The sequence below is a fragment of the Ochotona princeps genome, chromosome 5 (assembly GCF_030435755.1).
Source record: "Ochotona princeps isolate mOchPri1 chromosome 5, mOchPri1.hap1, whole genome shotgun sequence".
Lineage (NCBI taxonomy): Eukaryota > Metazoa > Chordata > Mammalia > Lagomorpha > Ochotonidae > Ochotona > Ochotona princeps.
This window is the reverse complement of record NC_080836.1, coordinates 18,133,341-18,156,878: the sequence shown is the minus strand read 5'-3', so window position 1 is coordinate 18,156,878 and position 23,538 is coordinate 18,133,341. Positions and strand designations below refer to the sequence as shown.

Here is a 23,538-nt window from a genome sequence, read left to right as displayed (position 1 = left end):
GGCTGGCTGCTTTCCTTGATGGTCCTGCAGAGCACCATGATATTAGAGCAGAGGTCCTATTGCAACCTGTGAAAGACACGTTCAGTGGCACTATTTGGGATTCTTTGCCTGTGTTCCTGTCCCTCACCTCTTGCTTCAACCTTGTACTCTTGGATACAACTATAAACAGGATGCTAAGGCAAAGAAAGTGCATCAAAAGAGCTGTGATGTGACAGTAATAACTCCCGAGTCATAGTTAGAACAACAGGTGGACTTAATTTGTGTATTGGATATAGTCGAAAGAAGCTCTAGTTAATATAACTAACTATAACAAGAAAACATGGAGCATGTTTGTTGGCCCAGAAAAATTCAAAATTATTTTTATGTGATTTATTAGCCAAAGTAAGTAAGATGACAAGAGTGGTACAAAAGTGAATGCAAAACTCTTGCCCAGAAAGGAACAGTCTGTGCCTGTAACGGATGAGGATAAACTCTGTTAGTGAAGTTGTATAACCTATAGGTCCAGGAGCTAGGGAGGAGATGAGCTTGGGGTTGGAGCTCAAGCAGTGTGGCTCAGAAGTCTTGTGTGTGAATCAGAACTCTAGTGTACCTTTGCAATTGTTTAGTTCTGGAAGAAAATGAGAACAGTGTTTGAGAGCTTCTGATGAAATCCATATTATGGGACATAAGCATTGTCACTCTAGCTAGAGTCACATTGACAGGACAGCATTTAGGTCAAGAAGGAAGAGTGCTTGTGTTCAATCCTTGTCATCACTTACTTGTGGGACTTTATGGAATAAATCATAATAATCCCTCTCTACCTTATTTCCATTATTTGTAAAATGGGAATAGTAAGAGTATGTAACTTCTTAGGGATGTGGAGAAGATGAGTGTTTATGAACTTTGTCTATAGTACTTGGAACGTAATCACTGTGGGTATCAATTATTATTCTTAGCTTCCTCTATCTTAAATGTGACCAAAATATGCACAAAGACTGCTGTTTACCAGCTCAGCCATTATCTGACTTCAGAAAATATATGGACATCTATCACTCTTCAGAAAACGAATTTTTGTTGTCTCTTTGTCTGACCTTTTCATTTGTTGCCTTTCTCTGAAGACACAAAAAATGATGTCCTTTCTATCTTATTTCTGCTTCTCTTTCTCAGCATGACAGGGAAATAGATGATAACGATAAATGCTTGGATTGATTTACATTTTAGTAGAAAGTCTGCAGTAACCTGTTTTGATAGAGTTAATATTTCTTCCTGTGTATTGGGCTATTCTACCAGGATATCTGTTCTTTGCGTGCCTGCCTGCCGCTTTCTTGTTTTCAAAAAAACACTTTCACCTCAATGGAGGTATGCTTGAGCATCTTCATACCTCAGAGTTTTGCCTCTTATTTTTTTAAGGATTTATTTTTATTGGAAAAACACATTTACAGAGTGAAGCAGAGACAGAGAGAAAGATCTTCTTTCTACTGACTCACTCCCCAAGTGGCTGCAATGACTCGAGCTGAGCTGGTCTGAAGCCAGGAGTCAGGAGTTTCTTCTGGGTCTTGCATGTAGGTACAGGATCCCAAAGCGTTGGGCCATCCTCAACTGCTTTCCCAGGCCACAAGCAGGGAGGTGGAAGGGAAGCAGAGCAACTAGGACATGAACTGGCACCCATATGGGATCCTGGGATCCTAGAAATGCAAGGCGAGGACTTCAGCCGCTAGGCTATCTCGCTGGTCCTCGAGTTTTGACTCTTGCTAAAAAAGAAGGAGAAGAAGGAGAAGAAGAAGAAAAAGAAGAAGAAGAAACTTGCAGAAGTTTGCAGAAAATGGAATTTAAAAGATGAGTTTGTTTATATTCATGTATTTGAGGAATCTATAGAAAGTCCACGAAAAAACTGTTAAAACCCTAATAGAGATTTCAAAAGTTTGTGTCCCAAAATAAAAATCTCTTAGTTCAGATTTTCCAGCACTTTGAGTACTACCCTGATGCTTAAAGAATTTTGGGTTTTGGAGCATTTCTAAATTTTAATGCTCATTTTAGGGATGCTCAACCAATGAAGTGTTTGAACATATTCCAAAATCACAAAACTCCAAAACCTTAAATATTTATTAACCCACGGATTGTGGTAAGGGACACTTGACCAATCACATGTTGGCTTCTGAATGTTTAACATTTCTTAATTTGGGGGCTCTTAGTTTCTATCATTTATTTCTTCTAAAAATTAGTGTGTTGAATTTTTCTTTTTTAAGCTAGCTGTTGAAATTCTAATTGAATCGTCACATGTTTAGAAAGAATATAGGGAAGTAGAATTTCTATTCTGCTTTTTAAAAAGATTTATTTTTTTAATTTGAAAGTCAGAATTACAGAGAAAAGGAGAGACGGAGAAGGATCTTCTGTCTGCTAGTTTAATCCCCAAGTGACCGCAATGGCTGGAGCTAAGCAAATCCAAAGCCGGGAGCCAGGAGCTTCCTCTGGGTCTCCCATGTGAGTGCACGTTTCCAAGGCTTTGGGCCGTCATTGACTGCTTTCCCATGCCACAAACAGGGAGATGAAGGTGAAATGGAGCAACTAGAATATGAACTGGCAAGGACTTTAGCCACTAGGCTGTCACGCTGGACCCTTCTTCCTCTTCTTTGTTTTTTTTAAGATTTGTATATATTTTATTGGAAATTCAGATTTGCAGAGAAAAGGATATACAGAGAGAAAGATCTTCCATTTACTGGTTCACTCCCCAAGTGGTTGCAACAACTGGAACTGAGCCAATCGAAGCCAGGAGTCAGGAGCTTCTTCCAGGTCTCCAATGTGAGTGCAAAGTCCCAAGGCTTTGGGCTGTCCTCTAATGCTTTCCAAGGCCACAAGCAGGGAGCTGGATGGGAAGTAGAGCCATCAAGACAAGAACTGGTGCCCATTTGGGACCATGGGCAGTTGCAAGGAAAGATTTAGCCACTAAGACGTCATGCCAGACCCATGCTGATTTCTTTAAAGAAGACTTTCTTTTAAGTGTCCTGTGTATTTCAATTTTTTTGTTGGTATCTTGAAGTGTCTTGCTGATAATAATGTGAAGGAAAGGAAAAGAGGAGGAAGACCCTTGCTGATGTGTTGGTGTCTCTTGGTACTGTCCATATATATGTGAGCATGTGTCTGTTTCACGTTTCATCGCATTTTGGGATTTTTCTCCATAAAAATTTCATGTGCTGCTGGCAGGCATATGAGGCAATCCACAGAAACTAATATATAGAGTATGTGCCAGGTAAGTGTTCTTGAAGTAACAATGGAGAATGTGTTCAACATACATGTTTGTGTTTGATACTGGTGGAGTCAAGAGGATATGAAGAAACCAATATAGGAGCTTAATGCTGAATGTTTTAATCAGAAACCTGCAATAATTCAATTGAAGTGAATGCAAATACTAAGTTGGACTAATTGGAAAATAAAGCTTTTTTTTTTTCAAATAAAGGACTGCATTAGAATATAAATTATCAGTCAATATGGTAGACACTACCAGACATTTCATTCTCTGTGCTCAAGTCATAAAAGGTAGGGGGAGATCTATGGCTGTGTGAAATGTCTCTGCCTCCCAAACCAGATCTGTTCTGTTTATCGTGTGTGCCTCACTGCATCAATCAGGTTCTTACCCTGGATAACATAACATGTAGAACAGATGGGAACTCGGAGCCGATAGTTCCCAGAACTCGTAGAGCATCATGGAAATGAAAGCATCTGAGGAGAAGTTAGGTACATTGTTGATGCAGAGATTTCTAGAGTTAATCTGGAGATGCCTTCTCTCAGTGTTTGGCAGATCAGTTGCTTCAAAGCAACTGCAACAAGTTCGATGAAATGCTTGTCTGTTTTGTTCGAGGCAGAGTTTTCCTGTAACTTGCAAGTCGGAGAAAACCAACTGACGACATTTAGAAACAAAGACTGAAAAGTAGACAAAGTTGTTAAGGTGAAAAGGTGAATTATGTGATCTTGCTTCTGACAAGTATGTACCCATAAAAAAAATCAGCAGATGTTCAAGGCATCAAAAGTTACTCTTAATTAATACGTTAAGAAGCCTAGGTTGAATGGCGTACATAAATCACTAAATTTCTACTGGGTATAGGAGAACTGAGTTAACAAGGGCCTGGGACAATTGCAAGACTACCGGTCACTTAACTCCTCAGTACCCAGAAACAATCAACCTATCCCCAAGACATGTAGCCAGAGATTATATAAATGGATTTGTAAATTATCTCTATTCCAGAGGACCAACTAAGGCAATATTATCCTAATAAAGCAGTTGTGTACCTCTTATCATACACTGGACATAAGGGTAGACTTAGTAAAAAAGGGTACGCAGTTGGACCTACTTAATATGCCCCTATGGCTAAGATAAAGGGTGCCTGTGGTGGTTTAGTTATAAAATGTGCCATTTGAATTATTCATAGTCTTCTTGAGCTCTGTTGAGAAATGGCATGTGAAACATATTCCTTAGATTAAAATAGCCCACCTTCACAGTAAATAGGATATAGTCCTGTAGTTATAATTTTCCATGTTTGGTTTTAATATTTTTACAGCTCTTAACTTTTGTGAACTGTGACTACCGTGTTGTCTGTAAAGATTCCTTGATTCTATCATTCAGAAGTAACTACTATGCTGCTATGAGAATGCATTATACTGTGATAGGTACACCATTCGATTTGATCAAATTATGTGTATACGTTTTGTGTAAAGAGAATGAATTATGTACAAATGTAACTGAAGGATTTTATTTAAAAATATACATATATTTATTATTTAAGAGTCAGACAGTGCTAAAACAAGTGAGTGCTCGTATCAGGTGATTCGTTCTCCAAATGCCCCCACCATGGCTGAGATTGGACCAAGCTAAAGCCAGGAGCCAGTAATTCAATCTGGGTTTCTCGTATGAGTGAGAAGCACCTCACTATTCGAGTTATCTGCATCTGAGAATCCAGATTATTAGGAACCTGGAATGAAGAACTGGACTTGAAAGCAAGTTCTGAGATAGAGGATATGAATTTATTCACTTTCAGAGCCAATATTCACCCTTAAAATTTATTTGAAACATTGATTGCTAGGGCTACTATAGCCAAATACCACAAACTGGATGATTTACCAATAAATGAGGAAATGCATTATCATATGATTGCAAAAGCCAGAAGTCCATGTTCAGAGTGTAGAAGGGTAAGCCCTCTCTGAGGGTGGGCAGTTTTTGGCAGTCATTGTTGTCCGTGGGCTTCTAGAAGCCCATCTTTAATTCACGCTTTCATCTTCCTGTGCTGTTTTATCCCTACCTGCCTTACTCTGTGTGTGTGTGTGTGTGTGTGTGTGTGTGCGCGCACACACACATACTCTGTAGTATCTGCATCTGCAGTCACAGTGAGCTGGGGCCCACCCCAATAACCTCATTTTAACTTGTCCATGTAAAGACCTTCATCCCTTGTATAAAGATCAGATTCTGAGGTACAATTTAGGACTTGAACATAAGAATTTGGGAGAGGCAAAATTCAACCTTGAATCTGACTGCAATCGTGTTACTTCTTTTACTGAGACAGAAAGTTCCCTAAATGCAGCATTAGGGAACTCATCGTCTCATGCATAGAGCACAGTACACTGTCTCCAACATAGTAGAAACTGAATATTTGTGGAATAAATTAATGTCATTTCCAGTCTATTCTAAAAGCCACTATTTGGTTGAGTTGATGCACCGTTGTGTGAGTGATTCATTCTATAAACTTGGGAAGGGGTTCTTTTTTTTTTTTAAGATTTATTCATTTTATTACAGCCAGATATACACAGAGGAGGAGAGACAGAGAGGAAGATCTTCCGTCCGATGATTCATTCCCCCAAGTGAGCCGCAACGGCCGATGTGCGCCGATCCGAAGCCGGGAACCTGGAACCTCTTCCAGGTCTCCCACGCGGGTGCAGGGTCCCAATGCATTGGGCCGTCCTCAACTGCTTTCCCAGGCCACAAGCAGGGAGCTGGATGGGAAGTGGAGCTGCTGGGATTAGAACCGGTGCCCATATGGGATTCCGGGGCTTTCAAGGCGAGGACTTTAGCCGCTAGGCCACGCTGCCGGGCCCAGGGAAGGGGTTCTTAACATATACTTTGCTGTCTTAAGTCTACTGGTATTTCTGTCAATACCTCTTCCAGATTTCTTGTGGAACTCGAAAGACTTTTTTGGAGCGTAGACAAATGGCTTTGTGTCTCCTTGCAGATACTGTCTTAAGGTCTTTGTCAGAATGCAAACAGAATGAGATTTCAGAGCCATTGATAATTGAAAGCCATGGAAACTAAATTAGTTGTCATATAAGGGCTATTTTCACAATTTTGGGTGATGGGGTGTGTGTATGTGTGTGTGTTTATATTCATGGAATTCCCATTCCATATTATGTTACAATACAACCTGTAGGTTTTGAATACTACCCACACCTATGGAAGAAAATTGGACATTATTAATGCAGTTTTGTCTGACCCAGTTTCTTGATTGCCATACGTATAGAAACCTAGAAAAAGAAAAAGGAAAGTACATGAAATTGCAAGGAATTCTGAATTGCTGGCAATGCATGACAACAAAAGGAACACATGTTAGGGAACACATGTTTTCGAAAAAACAAAAAAGGAACATGTGTTCAAAAGCTTTTTGCATAAGTGAAACCTGAGGGTAAGAAGCAAGTGGTTGTTTGGTGCCTGCGTCCTGAATTTTGGTCTTTGCTATAACTGACTTAACATTCAAGGATGATGTCAAGAATTAAGACGAGAAGTTACTAAGGTTTGGAGGGCTTTTTGTTTTTAGCAAATATTTTAGAAAAACAAAGAGTAGTAGTAGAGATTTCCCTCTGACCCAGAAAAGAGAAGAAGAGAGGGAATAATGTATTGCCAAGTACAGGGTCTTTGAATTTTATGAAAAACCTAGAGATGATGGTGTTTATTCAAGTGATAGCTAATTATAGTAAGTGTAAATAAAAAGGAGCAAATGTGAACATGCCTTCTCTTTCATCAGTCTGCTAACTGATAAGCTGTATGTGCTATGTAAACTGTACCAAAAGCCACCCATAATAAGACTGCCATCATAGAGTTTGTCAGTAATTTGTGTGGTTTTAGTTAAGATGTATGGCTGTGAAGCTCTATGGTTTGAGACTAACTATGAGCTTGAATAGGAGTGAAGGCATATTATCATCTTGCCGTGAACTAGTGACACCATTATTGCCCTGAGTATGATTGTTCATTCATTGCAGATGTTTCAATGATCTGGATACTGGAAGACTGTAATGTCCCAGCCTTACAATGTCATCAAGTATAGTGAGGAAGAGAAATAGGTGAAGCAGGCAACTGTGTTGATATGACATACCACGTGAATGAATTGATAATATAAACATGGGTGTAGATTAAAACACCATTGTTGATAAGCAGTTGTGAGTGAATATATGGGATAGAGAGGGAGAGAACTCCTCGTGTGTGTTTATGTGTGTGTGTGTGTGTGTGTGTGTGTGTGGTGTGTTTTATAAACTGTACCAAGCTCAATCAAAACAGGCATGTAGATAAAAGACCTTCAGAAAGAGAGCCTGCTAAAATTAAAACTTTTGTTTGTTTGCTCTTACTAATTATATCTGTATTCCAGCTTAATGTGTGTATGTGTGCAAGGGGGAGGTTGGAAGAGTTAGAAGGACATCCTTTGATGAACATAAAATAATGTTAATAAAGTGTTATGCAGTCAGCAGGGTATATGTATGTATATGCCAACACTGGTTTTGAGTTTCCTGCTTGCTATTTTTAGTTTCCGCTGCAGAGAATTGTGTTAAAGTAAAAAATTTAGAATTCATTCTCAATGTTCTGATTTGGATGTATTGTGAAAATAGACTATTGCAACAAGTAATAGATGAACATCCTTTGGTATGTTAAAGTTTTTAGGAAACTCTAGGTTACATGGTGGAAAAAGTATATAAGGAAGGGAATTTTTTTAAAATGTGTGCTGCAACTCTAACAGTTTTGAATTCTGCTCTCGCCCTGAATGTCTGAGATGAGTAATTAAATGATCTGCTTTGGAAAGGCTAATTAATTTAGCCATTTCTCAGGGACTGCTGCCACCGGTCTTTCCATCTGCCCAAATGACAGGCACACCTGGCACTTGGTATTGTCATGGTCTCTGCAGTGGGTGACTCCCCAGGATGTCTCTGTGTGTGGGTAGAATGCTCCTAGGCCTCCTCAGGGGAGCAAACCTGCTCTTCCCGGACATGTACTAAGTTGCCACTTGGCTCTTATTCTTGGGATCTATTGAAATGGAGAAAGCTAATGATTAATTGAGCCTTTTTAAGACTGTGGTGTATGATTCTATGCCTTGAGGCATAACTGAGAGTATTCATTTAATTTCCTCTTAGCCACATGGTCATACCTTCATAGAGAAAAAATTGGGGGTGGGGGTAGGGAAATTAGTTGAAACAGGAAGGTAGGCCTCAGCATGATTTTATGTTGGGAACTTGACGTTTATTCCTATTTTACTCTGCCAGCAAATGTTAGCCTTGGAATTTGGTGTGTTGATGAGAAGTTTTAAGTAGCATCTTCAGAAGTTTAATGGAAAATGTGTTACCAAAGCAGTGTCCATGCAACACAAAAATGTTTTCCACCCATTTAGCATGGAAAATAGGGATTAAAAGTGAAGTTCTGGATTGGGCATTTAGATCAGTTAGTGAAGTCACTAATTGGGATGTTTGAATCCCCGTATCGAAATACTGGAAATCCCACTTCCTCTACTTCAGCCTCCTGCTAATGCACAGTCTTTGGAGGTAGCAAGTGACAGTTCCATTACTTGGGTCCCTGACCCTCATTTGGGAGACTGGGATGGAATCCCAGGTTTCCGGCTTTAGCCAGCTCACCACAATGTTGGCCACTCACATTACTTTAAATTCCAGCTTTGAATACGCTGCACAACTGTTGCACTGATATGTTGTGGACCTGCTATCTGTAGTCCCAGAACTCTAAATAGCTCTGTTACTGGTCTTTATTTTCAGTATCAAGAATTTGTACCAGACCGACAATAAAGTCACATTAAATGTTTACTGAATGGATTAGAATTTTCAGTAACATTGTATTGTACAGTAGCAGTTAGAATATTATGGGGGAAAAAAGGTGTTCTGTGGGACCTAAGATACCGAGTAAAAAAAATGGATTTTATACAAGCAAAATTAACATTGAGATTAGATTACTGTTTTTAGCCTTAGTCTATAATCCTGAGGAGTAGTGTTTGTTTTGAATTTTGTTTTTCTACTTGCTGTTTGTTAAATTCTTTCCCTGTGACGTGATTGTTAAGGGAACTGAAAGTCTGTCACTGCAAAATTAAAAAAAAAAAGGAAGGAAAAGAGAGAGGATGGGAACACAGGAGGCAGGTTAGAGTGATAAATATCACTTCACTGCAAATCTGTGTTTCAGAATGCATGAAGTATGCTCACTTTATAAAATAAATTGAACATTAAAAAATCAAAAATTAAAAGAACTTAGACATATAAAAAATTTAAAACTACATGTATGTATTCCATAATGCATAAGAGACTCACATTTGGACACCTTATTAGTACAGGAATTTTAACATGAAAAACAAAAAACAACACAAACTTATTTTGGGGAGGCATTATTACAGGAGGCCCTCAAGAAGTTCATGGAAAAATGTTAATTTCAAAACTTTTTTGCACCAAAATAGGCTTACCTTTTTTTTTTTACATTTAATTCCATTTTCCTCAACATTTTTGAAGAACTTTTGTAAGCTTTTCTTTACCCTACAGTAAAGAAAATTGATTTTGTATTTCTAAAATTATACAGGAAGAAAAAAATTAAAACAGATGTGAACATTCTAGGTTTGTTATGCTCTACAGTTAATTATTTATCATGCAAATTATCTGGTACTTGAAAAAGAGTACACAGCATCTTACATTCTGACACCTTGCTAAAGGGAAGCACCGTGGTACCTTGAGCTCCACATGTGTGATGTAGTCTGCAGTAATGAGATTTACCATGATTTTACAATGAATAGAACCAACATTTCACACTTACTCATGTGCCTTGTTCATCTTCCTTCAGGGCATCCTCCACCATCTGCTGAATGGAGAGTGGGGTGCATGTGGCTCCATTCTTTGCCATTCATACTGGTTGGGGTCCCAGGCTCGTTCAGAGGGCAAGAGAACATTGATTCTCTCCAGGCAGGTCTGTGTTCCATGCTCATGCAACAGATGGCTGTGCAGCACTCTTATGTCTGACATATCCACACATCACAACTAAATTGTCCTCTTTTGCAAGGGGCTTTGTTTTTGGGAAATATTTATTTTTCTAAACTGGGAAATCTTATAGGTCTTTCCTGGGTTGACATTTGCCAACACCGTGGAGGTTTTGTTGGGGGCACTGTGTGTATGAGCCTAATTTGCACATGTGTCAGTGGTGCTCTGACGACTCATGGTTCACATAAAAATAGTCATTTGTTATTTTAGTTGGTGGAGTCTGTGGCTGTATGACTGGACATAGAAACCATGAGACTAATTCTCTTGCTGGATGTAGAACTAAATAATTGTAGTTCTATTTCACCCTTCTTGGAAAGAAAAATTATCTTTGCATATAGCTGAGAGAAGTAAACATTTTGATTTCTTTTTTTTCTTTTTGAATATTTTATATTTTTCTTTTATCCCTAGTCTGTAATTAAAGATGCATAGTTCTTGCTAAAATATCCACAAGCATTTGTTGTATAATCATAAAGTCAATACTCTCTTCATAATGAGCTACTGGCTTTGCCACAAATGCAGAACAAAATAGAGATGCTTTGCAAAAGCACGGTTGTCTGTTACAGCAGATGAGCTAAGGCCTTGAAATAGGGGCAAGGGTGTATGTGAATGTATTTAATTTGCCTTGGGTAGCTTGCAAGTCAAGTATTCCTTTATTTTTTTAAACAAAGCTGTTTGTAAGATCCTTGAATTTGCATGAAAAAGATGCGACTCCCAGTTGATTTCACACATATATTGGGACCATAAGGGTTTGAAGATATGGTTTCCCAGGGACTGCTAAACAAGAGCAAAAGAGATTATTGTAAAAAAAAAAAAAAAGAGAGAGCCATCTAATTCACCTAATTTTAATATTTTGATGAAGTTGGTCATTTGATCTCAGGAATATTAACATCTGAAAATCTCTAGAATTTTATTATGGTTACTTTGATGCTTTTCAACAACTCTATCACTTCGTTAGTTTTAGTGCAGGACTACTGTTTTTTCACACCAAGATGAAGCACCATTCTTCCCTTTGAAAAAGTCTGTTTTTCACATCAAGTACACACATGGAATAACATTTGTAGCATAGAAATTATTTTTTTTCAAATTTGCATATTTAAAGCATGAGACACAGAGGGAGGAGCCGGTAGGGCTCATCTACCCTCCGGTTCACGCAGCAAGTGGCTGCAGCAAGCAGGCCTGAGATAGAGTTGAGCTGCCACTGCTTTGCCTGCTCACCCCAGAGAGGGCTGGTTGTTGCTCTGTGATGTTTGCTGTGTGTCCCACCTGGCTTGTTTCAAATGACTGTGGACCAGAATCCCAAACAGGCAATTGTATTTGATGTTCCTGCAGACTCTGCTCTTTTACTTCCTAGATGTTCTGAGTTGGGACAGTTTTCCTTCTTGGGGATGGAAGGAGACTCAGGAGCAGGGGTCAGATTGCGAATCATTTCCTGTGACTCAGATTACTCCGGACTTGTCCATGTGGGCCTCATCCACTTCCACACAGCCATGTCTCTGTTCTTTGTTGAGGTACAAATTGGTGTTTCTAGTTTCCATGTGTTCTGTTTGACTGGATAAACCACCTATACAGTGTGACAAGTTGTAACAGTTCTCACAAGGGCCATCTCTTTTAAGCAGAGAATGGTGAGATTCTTAATCTTTTTGTTGTATTAGGTCTCATTATTTAGTAACAGGATCACAGGTAAACTCTTGCTCTGTAGAAATGTTTTTGTTTTAGTCTGTCCTTATGAAAAGTAATATGCGATAAAAATATGTTTTTAAACATTTGCATATTGAACCATCAGGAATGATGTTTCAAGGCAACTGTCTAATCATTTCTTCATTCCTAGTTCTGTATCTGTCTTCTGGTTTTTAATGTGCGATCCTGGTCATTCCGAAGTTTCTTTGAACGGATCTTCTAGGTCAAAATTGTCTTTGTTACAATTGTATATGGTATTTACCTTCTTCATTCATATGTTTTCATAAATGGAATTTTCTAAAAGGCATATCATGTGTTGTTACAATAGATTGGAACCAAAGGCAACATGGTTGCCTGCCATTAAACCAGATGTTAAAAGTAGTCACAAAAAGCTAAAGCGGTGTCACTCTTTTTGTGAAATATATTTTTTGTTTTGGAATATAAAATTGTTTCTTAAAGAAATGTTTTGCATCTGTTAATGTAGTTGTTATTTTTAATGAATTAATATGTTTTTAGAAGTTATCAGTTTTAATTTATATGTGATAAATATCAATAGAACCATTTAAACAAAAAACTCTTTGAGGTCCTATTATCCAAATATTTGACAACTATTTCGCAGTCCCCTCATGCAGGACTCTTTCATAGGAATGTTTTTGTTGATGGTTACTCAGATATTTGCATGGTAGCCAATGGAAGCTGTGCTTTGTAATATTTTCATATGTATATAAAATTTTTGTGGTTGCTTGGAACCAGAGATGCTCTGTGTAATTAATTATGTGTGATCATGGGTGTGTGTTACATACTATGAAATAATAAAATGAAATAGTGATATATGTCAGTTCTATTGCATTAGGCAACTTGGAATTTAGAATTAGTTTATATAATCAGTTCCTCCTTCGGTAGATCTTAGATATTTTGTCCCTGCTAAGAGGACATTAGTAGGTGTTACATGAATGAACTGTGCAGAGGTGAGTTCTGTCCTCAGTTACTTAGCTATCATAGCAAGATTATACGACACTGACCACCTGCAAAAATAAGCCAATCATCAGTTTTGGTTGCCACACCTTCTTTTTAAGGTTTATTTATTTTGGGGCCTGGCACAATGACTCAGTGGCTAAATCCTTGCCTTGGAAGTGCTGGGATCTCCTGTGGGCACTGGTATGTGCCCCCAGCTGCTCCACTTCCCATCCAGGAAGAAGCTTCTGACTCCTGGATTTGTATCAGCTCAGCTCTGGCTTGCTGCGGTCACTTGGGAAATCAACCCCGGGGGCTGAAGATCTTTCTCTCTACATCTCCTTTTCTCTGTATATCTGCCTTTCCAATAAAAAATCTTAAAAATCTTGTATTTGAGATTTATTTAAAATCTCAAAAATTTTTTATTTAAAATTTAAATATAAATCTTTTATTTAAGACTTATTTATTTTTATTGGAAAGGCAAATTTACACAAAGGAGAGACAGAGAGAGAAAGCTTTTGATTTTGCTGGTTAATTCCCCAAATGGCCACAATGGTTGAAGCTTGGCAAGTTCGAAGGCAAGAACCAAGAGTCTCTTCCAGATTGCCCATTGTGGGGCAGGGTTCCAAGGCTTTGGGATGTCCTCTATTGCTTTTCCAGTCCATACATAGAGACCAGGATCAGAAGTGGATTGAGCATGAATCAGCACCCATTTGGGATGCTGGTGCTTGCAGGCAGTGAATTAACCAGTTGAGCCATCACGATTAGGGTCACCTTAGGAACGGATACAATCAATAAACAGTTATATAACATAGCGTAACACACCGTAGGATATTAAGTACTTCTCCATTTTAGTGTACGGAGAACACAATGTGGCACCGGAGGTGAGTAAGGTAATGATTGTAAGCATCATAGTAGCTTCTGATAGTCTGGCAAGGTTTTCTGGTTTGTTTGTTTTGCTCAGTTGGTAGTGACAAGAACATTTTTCACATTTTAATCATTTTTTGTGTTTATAGTTTCATTTTTTTCTGTGTCCCCAGTGTATATGCTTTAAACATTCATCCAAACATGCTTTAATGCTTATTATTCTCACTTAATTTACCATAGTTTTTTCCATAGATTCTCTTCAGAATCGTGACACTGAGTTATATGGTGATGGATTTTCAGGTTGCAATTAATCCACCTCTGTATTTCTTTTTGTTACTTATAATACAGTGCATTTCTTTTGAAAATGCATATTTTTAGCCTTTTTAACCAAAGTAACTCCAGTACATAGTTTGGAAATGAAATGCGAAGATCATACTTGCAAAATGTCTGTCTCTTCTTACCTTTGAACTGCATTGCCCTGGCTCATCCACTCTTTGTTATTTATAGCCCTGTCATGTCAGGTTTTAACCCTTGTTCTTGTGATTTTCTTTCTAAATTACTTTCAGACTTTTTTTGTCATCCTATTTTGCAGGATAAGGATTTAGCATTCCTATACCACCTATCGTTACATACTCCCCTTTCTGTTCATATTTGCATGGAACTGTTAAACTACAAATTGAAGATTCATTGCCTAGTCTAGAGTTTTTGGATTGCATTTCCAGAATAATTTTGCTTTTTCCATATTTAATAGTTATTGCTCTTGCCACCCACTTAGATTTTCATATTCTAATCTTTGGTTCTTATCAAACTTTAAAAATGAAATACAAAAGCAAATGCTCTATTTTAGTTTAAGTTTTTAGATAATTTCTACCATTCTTTGTCTTTTTTAGCTGTAACCAGAATGGATTGTTTAGTGGGTTCCTATGTATCTTTTGTTTTGGTGATTTTTACCTACAGAAAAGGTGAATATATGGTGCTCATGTTTTATAAGGGATTACTTGTTTCCTCTGAGCCTTCATTTTTATTTTCTTTGAAATTATAAGTCCTAATTACAAAGAATTTATGCACTAATTTGGTACAATTGTTGGCATAATAATGTTTTCCTCATCTGTGTATATGATATATCTAATAAGTCTCTTTTAGCTCTTCTCAATGGTATTTAATTTTCAACATAGTAGTCTCTCTCATCTTAAAGATTTGTTAATTTTCTATTGGAAATGCCGATTTACAGAGAGAGGAGACAGAAAGATCTTCTGTCTCCTGGTTCACTCACTGAGTGGCTGCAAATGGCTGGTGCTGAACTAATCTGAAGCCAGAATCCAGGAGATCCTTTTCAGTCTCCCACATGGGTGCAGGGTCCCATGGCTTTGGACCATCCTGTTTCTCAGGCCACAAGCAGGGAGCTGGATTGATATGGGATGCTGGAGTGTGCAAGGGGAGAATTCAGCCACTGAACTGCTGTGCTGGACTCCCACATAGTAGTCCCACAAGTCTCAAGTTTGTTGCTTGGATATTTTCTTCATTGACGCCATTTTAAATAGCTGGGTTTTAAATTTTGTTTCCATATTGTTTGGTGCAGGCATTCTAGACATAGTAGCGTCCCATACCTGATTGCTGATTTGAATCCCAGCTGCTCTGCTTCTGATCTGCTGTTCTGCTCATGTGTCTGGAAAAGCAGTAAAAGACGGCACAAATACCTGGGTCCCTGTTTTTTTTTTTTTTTTTTTTTTTTTTTAGCATGCGCAACCTGGATTGAATTCCTAGCTTGGCTAATCCTTGCTGTTCTGGCCATTTGGTGAATAAACTAATGGATGGAGGTTCTTGCATGTATATTTCTGTCTTTTTCTCCCTGTCCTGCTATCTGTAATTTCTTTTGTCTTTCAAATAAGTAAATCTTTTTGAAAGTGCAAATGACTTCGGACATTGGTTGTTATCCTTGTAACTTCACTGAATTAAGGATTTTTTTTGAATTAAGAAATTTCATCGCCTGTGAGCATGGTTTTAACTTTCATTTTTGATATTTGTTTTTCTCTTTTTGCTATCAAACTGTATAGGAGCTTTGTATGAGTATTGAGCTTTATATATGTGGGATATAAAGGTATGTAAGCTTTTTCACTTGCTTCTATATCAACAGCATGTTTTCGAAATTCTGTACCTTTTTGTGCTTTGGTATGGATTATCCTAAGTTCTTTGGCATAATCATATTGGAATACTTTAAAGGTTACTTACTTGTTCTGTTATTGAGCATGTATGTTTCATCTTAGGGGTATTACAAATCGTGCTTCTTTGAACCTCATAACACATGGAGTCTTGGGAAAAAAATCACAGAAAGCACATAAGCGTATGTAAAAAAAAAGATGAAGAAGAACGGTCATGGTTTATGGTTTTGTGGAATTAAAATGAACTTCTTAATTCCACTTTACATGACTTTTGTATAGTGCTCTAGTATGTGGTTTGTTTGTTTTGCTAAGCATATACTGGCACTTGCAAGTGGATTGTACTCAACAGTGGAATTCTTTGGTTGAAGAGGTTAGGATATGATTTTCTGCTTTCTTTGAGTTTGAGTATTTAGCAACGTACATATTTTAGTAGTGTCTAGAAAAAGAAATAAAATGTGTATATTTAATTTTCATAAAATAGAAAATCAGTTATATTCACCTCGTGAAAGTTTTTGTCTCTTGTGCTTACTCTGGGCACTGCCCTGCTTGATCCAGCAAACAGGTGTGTGATTTCCCCCTCTCTCTTGCTCCTTCCTGTCTGCTTTGTTATACCTTTTTACAGGTGCATGCCCAGGTCCCGCCTTAGGCTGTACAACTTGACTATGCCAAGCATCTCCTCATATTGGTTTTCCTTCTCAAATCCTGTGTTCTTGCATATTTACCCAGAACTATTGCTGCTAGTAGGCAGCTTAGTCTAACTGACTAAAGCACGTTTCCAGGCACTCAAGCGTGTTTCCAGGATCAAAGCAGTTAAAGGAGAAGAAATGCTCTAACTCACCTACACTGGAGTTGCATCCTCTGCCTTAACATTGTGGGCCCTGTGCAGCAGGAAGACTGAACAGGGATGGGACACTCAAATGCCTTCACATCTAGACAGTTATAGAAGGGTTCCAGGGGAAATGCTTGTGAAAATTGACATGTGGGTATAATGGGGGAGTTCGCTTATCCTTATTTCACCTTCTGTCGGGTATTCAAAAGCTAGTTGAAGATTGTCTGAAGTGCACTTCTCTATCAGTTTACAAAAGCATTCGGTTTTGAAAAATGTTCACTATATATTTTAAAATTATTTTGTTTTGGTAATTTTTACATAGTTGATTAGGGCACAAAGGGTCAAGGGCTACAGGAAAGTGGGTAATACCATCATTTCCATGTTAATATTATTATTATTTTTTCTGTACCCGGGGTTAGGGAAGAGATAAAGGGAAAAGCCCCATCCATCCTTCCACCCATCCCAGGTCCCCGATGTGGGGCATGCTCCGAGGGTGCTGCTCATGCAGTTTTGATAGTTCAGCAGTTCTGATTGCTGCTCTGTTCCAAACACAATGAAATCTCTTTAGAATCCACTGGCTGACATAGTCTCTTCATAGTTGGGGTTCTGAGATCAGCAGTTCAATTGGAGGGATCCCCAGAGAAATTTTGTCGGGGGTGATCCCAGACCTGATTCTGGTGTGTGTTTGCCAGTACAGGGTCCAGCACAGTCTGTCGCCCCAATCAGCTTATACATATGCTGGTGGTTGCAATTGCTGGGTTGGTTCTGTTTCCAGCCCTGTCTTCCATGCAAAACAATGGGTGTTGCAGTCCAGCCTGATCCTGCCCACCACACCTTCAGCCCTCCCACAAACCAGTGGGAGCTGCAGCCTAGTCAGAGCGAACCACAATAAGCCCCACCAGGCCCGCCCCATACCCTGGTTACCATGCATGCTAGTACGTACAGCAGACTTGTTCAGTCTGTCCCACATCCCATTTTAGCTCTCGTGCATGTCAATGGGCATTGAAGCCTAGTTCAACCCAACCTACCCTATTATCCAGCCCACACACATACTGGCAGGTGCTGTTCTGTACAGCCATCCCTGCCGCAATCCTGGTTTTCATGCTCTCCAGTGGGAATGGTAACCCAAATGGGAGGTGCCCACTATTTCCCTCCTAGACCACTCCCACTACCAGATTATGCACTCTCCAGGTGGTTCTGCGCCTTAACTTGACAGAATTAGCCCCCAGTGCCAGCCTTTGCCAGCTGATGCTGCAGCAAAGCCCAACCAATGCTCACCCACTCTAATTTATGCTTGCACTGATAGGAACAATCAGCCCAGCCTGGCTTTTTCCTGATCTAGCTCACATGAGGCCCACAGGTGTTGTAGCCCTGCCTGGCCTGGTCTGCCTCCATCGCAAATCATGCTATCCAGTGGGAGTGACTGTCTAGCAAGGGAGCCCTCCACATTCCCACTACCAGCCTTGCCCCCTCCCTCTCTGATTCTCATGTGTGCTGGTTGGGCACAGTGACCCAGTCTGGTTCGGCCCACCTCATCTTGGCATTTGCCAGTGGGTATTGTAGCCTGACCCATCCAGGCCCACCCCCAATTCCAGCTGACATTGGTGTGGGTTATAGCCTAGCCCAGCCCACCAGGCATCTAATCCCAGCTGTAATGTGCACTGGTATGTGTTGCAACTCTATCTGGCCCAACCCACACTCTGTTCTGGTACATGGATTCACCAGTGGGTGATTTGAACTGGTTCAGTCTGGTCTGCCTCCAAACTATGCCATATGTATGCCAGTGGGTACCTCTACCTGGCCTGATCTGGGCTGCTCCCTATCGTGGTTCTTGCACTCACCTGCAGGGACTGTGTCCTGCCAGAGGAGTTGCCCAGGATCCTCCATCAGAACCTCTCCAATTGCCAGATCTCGCGCACACCAGTGGGTCCATGGGTCAGCCCTACTTAGTCTACCTCCTGTCCTAGCAGAAATAGTGGCTTTTCCTGACTTGTCTTCAACCCCTTCAGGTTCTTACTGTTGCATGTTTCAGCCCAGCCAAGGCTCGTCCATACCCAGACACAGCTCACACGTGGCTCAGTAGGGGCAGAGACCTAGTCTAGTCCATCCTACATCTGCTCTGGTCCTCCAGAGCACCAGATGGTGCTGGAGACTAGCCTGGCCTGGTGTGTTCAGTCCCAGTCCACACTTGTGCCAAGGGAGACTGCAGCCATGTCCAGACCAGAAGGCAGCCCCCACTCTAGCCCCCGTATTCTCCCGTGGAAACCCCAACCAAGTTAGGGTATCTTCTTAGCTCCCCGGTCAGGCCTGTTCCTAGCCATAGATCGTGCGCATGCCAGTGGTTGCTCTGACCCAGTTTGGCATAGCCCCTCACATGTCTTGGCCTATGCCTTCATTGCTGTGTGCTAGTATCACTGGCTCATGCAGGCCAGTTGGTGTAAAAACCTAAATTGGCATGACCTGTACTCCATCCTAATTTCTGTTCTTGCTTGTGAGTTAAGGTTTGCTCGGCCCTGCCTGGTCTGCCCCCTTCCAGTTGCAACTTGGCACACCCCACATCCTGTTTTAGGATGCACATTAGGGTGCTGCTGCCTTGACTTGCCCAGACTATTGTTGGTTCCTTTACCTGTAAGTGATAGCAGGTTTTGTGGTCACAGCTAGCTCAGCCCATCACCACCCCAACTTGCGAACTAACCAGCGGGACTTGTATTTTCATAGGGTTGGGCCCACACTTCCCCCAGAGAATCTACCCCAGGATCTGGTTTTCTCACGTGTTGGTTAGTCTCCTGACCCTACCAAGTGTGACCCAAACCCTGTTCCACCATTTGATCAGGTACTGGTACCTAACCCTGCCAGACAGACCCCCAGCCATAGCTTTCATGTGGACTGGTGTGTGGCATTCAATGTTGCTCTGTGCTAACAGCCCATCTCTGTGGGTTGGTGAATCAGTCTGGCCCAAATAGAACTTATGAAATCCCCCCTCCAAACCCTCAGATCTCAGTCCCCATGCTTGAAAGCAAGTTCTGTGACCCCATCACTAGGAATCACTCAGATTTCCTCCCTCACCTACACTCACACTAGCCTTATCCCTGGATGTCCCTAGACATCAATTACATGCCCTAAAAATCCTAGAGCTTGCCGCCGGGTGGCCAGCAGCCAGGACATGGTCACCATGTGGCAACGGTGCCCATGGGTCAAGTCCTGGGCATTGGGTCTGACCTGGCTCAGGTACTCTCCTCAAGTGAGTAACCACCACTGTGGAGGGCTGCTGTCACCCGAGCCGCCAAGGTCGATCTCCCACCCCCTTGTTTCTTTTTTTTTTTTTTTTTATTAATATTTAGCATTATGTGACAGTTTCATAGGCTTTGGGAATCCCCCTCCCCCTCCCCCTCCCCCTCCCCTCCCCCCTGGTGGATTCCTCCACCTTGATGCAGTATTACAGTTCAAATTCAATCAAGATTCTTTCCTTGCAAACATATATTAAGCATGGAGTCCAGCTACTTATTGTCCAGATGCACCCCCTTGTTTCTTGCTACCACAAGATGGTGGTTGCAGGGTGGGGCTAAAGGCCTTAATCCAGTTCCAGGATTTCCTCTTGGTGTACTCACCAATCTGTCTCTATGTCCTCCCAGCAGCCAGGACTCGGTTAACGTGTGGCGACAGTGCCCATGGATCGAGTCCCGGGGATTGGGTCCGACATGGCTCAGGTACTCTCCGCAAGCGGGTCACCACCACTGCGGAGGGCTGCTGTCATCCGAGCCGCTGTTTGCTATATTGTAAATGAATTCAGAATTAATGATGTCAAGACTACAAAAATGAACCTCATTGTTAAAGAATACTGGGAAAGAAAATCTTGTTTTTTGAGTCCATACTTTTGTATTTCTTAGTTTTTGGAAAAAATTAATTTTCATTTAGGCTTTGAAGTAAAAGATCATAACTTTCATCTAAGAACTCCCATTCTCATCATGGAACTTGGTTTGTCACTTAGCTTCTGTGAGTCTGTTTTCTCATGTATGAACTTTGTACGATAGGCATATTTTTGATGAATGTTAATAGCAAACCTACACATGAGTTTTTATTACTATTTTAATAGAAATATGTACTGTTTGCTTTTTTTAAAAAAGAAATCACTTATTTCAGGTGAACAAATCACACACATTCCACAATGCAGATCTAGGAGCATTGTGATACTCTCTTCCATGCCCTCCCTGCATTCTTCATTCTCCCTCTTCCGTCCTTCTTTCTTTTTTTAAAGTAATTTTTGCATTGTCATACTTTCGGTTGGTCTCACAGTCATAAGTTTAACACTCCATTACGTAAACAATTTAATAAATAGCAAGTAAGGAAAAAAAAACAGCAGTTTTTCAAGATCGTTGGCATGGAACAACAAATCAAATAAATAAAATTTTATAAATGAGTAGATACAGAAAAAAACAGCTAATCTATTTTATTCACGGGACATTCATTTACAAATGACATATGTTAATGAATTTAAGTGAAACTCTTATTCAGCATTCAACTTTTGACATGAAAAATTTCAAAACAAAAAATGAAAATCTTCCATGAGATTGTATGGAAACAATACAGTAATCACTTAAAAATTTTTTTTGAAGATTTCTTTTTTTTTATTTAATTACATTGTATTATGTGACACAGTTTCATAGGTACTGGGATACCCCCCACGCTCCCCACACCACTTAAAATTTTTATGCAAGATATGGTGGAGGAAGTGAACCAGGACAGATCCCTCTGGAGACCATAAAGGAATGTTTCACAGCCTTTGCCAGTGTGGCCTCTACCCTGGGAATGGTAAACTAAGCATGTGTTTTGTTTTTCCAGGGAGAAGTTGGCGGTGGCCAGACTGCAGCGGGAAGTTGCCCAAAGGACAAGTGAGGGGGCCATGGTAAGTCCTGATGGTCTTCATCCTGAAACTTCTACACAGGAGTCTGTGACTTCAAAGTCAGTTTGTGTGATTAAGGATATTTAAGAAGAACTATCTTCTTGCAGTATACTGAATGATATTTTTTAAATGATATATTTTATACAGAAGTTTAGAGAAGTCTGTTGTGTGTAGAGAAAGGTTAGTTGAAAACTGTAAAATAACAATTGAGTGTTTTTTTTTTTTAAGAAATGGGCAGATATTCAAAGGGTTGTGTAGCAACATTTCATCTTTAAAGTATTTGAAAGGAATCACATGAAAAGGTAGGTTTGTCTGATCTTAAGAGCTTGAAGGTTCACAGTCCAAGACTGGGCAACAGCATTGTTCATCAAGTTGTGAGGTCCGAGTGTTGGTAGAGTGGTGATCACATTAGTGAAGGAGTTGGGGACAGAAATAATACCAGGAGGGTTTTCTTTTCTATAAGATTCATCTCCCAGATGCCAATAGATCCAGTGGTGACTCTTAACCTTTCAACTGTTAGAATAAACTCATTAGCCAATCACATAAGAGTTTGCTGTTTGAACATGGGAGTCAAATCCTGTTGAATCTGTAACAGGTTATAAGGGTTTATTTTGTGATGATCTCTTGGATACCTGGACTTCCGACTCAGTTCTTAGTGTCTCTAACTGAGGGTCTCAGATGTTAGATAAGGGCAGTTCAGCATAACTCAGCCATCTCAGCTCTTCAGCTTGATAAAATAAAGGACTTAAAAGAACATAAAATGCTTTCTGACGTTGTCTAGTCTTTCCTTCACTCTACATTTGCAATGTATCTGTCACTTTTAACTCACGCCATTTAGAAAACTGATGTTTTTTTGTGCGGTGAATTGTGGTAAAAATCAATATGGTTGTTTTGGTCCATAGCAACTTTGTTTTATATGCTTTCTTTTGTCAAATTATCTCTGTTATTATACCATCCAGGATGATTGAGGACTAGTGGATTGCACATGTGTGGATTAACTGCTATTGCTGCTTTTGAGAAAGGTAGATTACGTGCCCCCAGTACCTGTCTGCTTTTTTTTTTTTCTCAGTTATAACCAAATAATGGCATATGTGTGATATTTCAGTGCAAGGGGTGTGTGTGTGTGTGTGTGTACTTTAAAAAACAACAAAAACAACAGAAATGGTAGATTTTCAAATTCCTAAAGGCTTTTTGTATTTACTTTTGTGAGTTAGTTGACAGTCCATACACTGAAAAAAGAAATTGATAAAATGCATGAAATAATCTGGCCTCACACTTCTCTAAAGAAAAGGCAAAAAGCTTTGGTGTGTCGCTGACTGTTGAGGGGAATTTAGAAGTTTCTGTAGGCCTTGAGTGTGCTGCAATATTGATGGGAGAGGAATGCATTGTTTTGGTGGTGATTTTATTGCAGAGCGAATCTCGAATGTTCGAACAATATAAAATGATTGTTCGAAAGCATGCGTCAGCAATGAAATGGATAGATGTAGACAAAATAAAGGTGTCACTTAGACTTCTCAGCACTCCTGGACGTGATGCACAACACTACTCCAATGTTTTGATCTTTTGTTTAGGGCTAGCTCTTGTGCTGCAACTATGTTCCCAATTGTAAGGAAATGACTGGATTTTTCCAGGAGTCTGTTTCTCCATCTTTTATGATTCAGTTAGCTTGGGGGTACTCACTCCATCTGAAGATTTAAAATGTGCTAACTTTATTTAAGCTCATGAGATGAACCAGCTTTGCAAAAATGAACTTTGATTCTTACTGACGTTAAGTGCAAATTGATTTAAAATGATGTTAGATCAGTAATTGTCCCATATTTTATCAAAATAAAATCTCCTTTGAAAACATTACAGAAGCGGGGCTCGGCAGCATGGCCTAGTGGCTAAGGTCCTCGCCTTGATCCCATATG

The 23,538-nt window shown here is 39.9% G+C and overlaps 1 protein-coding gene across 4 annotated transcripts in view; it reads left to right on the top strand.

Moving 5' to 3' along the window:
* The window catches only part of NCKAP5 (NCK associated protein 5), an 845,136-nt gene that overhangs the window by 301,281 nt on the left and 520,317 nt on the right, over positions 1-23,538 (top strand). For all 4 annotated transcript variants that reach the window (XM_058664409.1, XM_058664408.1, XM_058664410.1 and 1 more), the window contains one exon: positions 21,568-21,631. In XM_058664409.1, the coding sequence (XP_058520392.1) occupies positions 21,568-21,631 (64 nt within the window). The remainder of the gene's footprint in view (positions 1-21,567; positions 21,632-23,538) is intronic.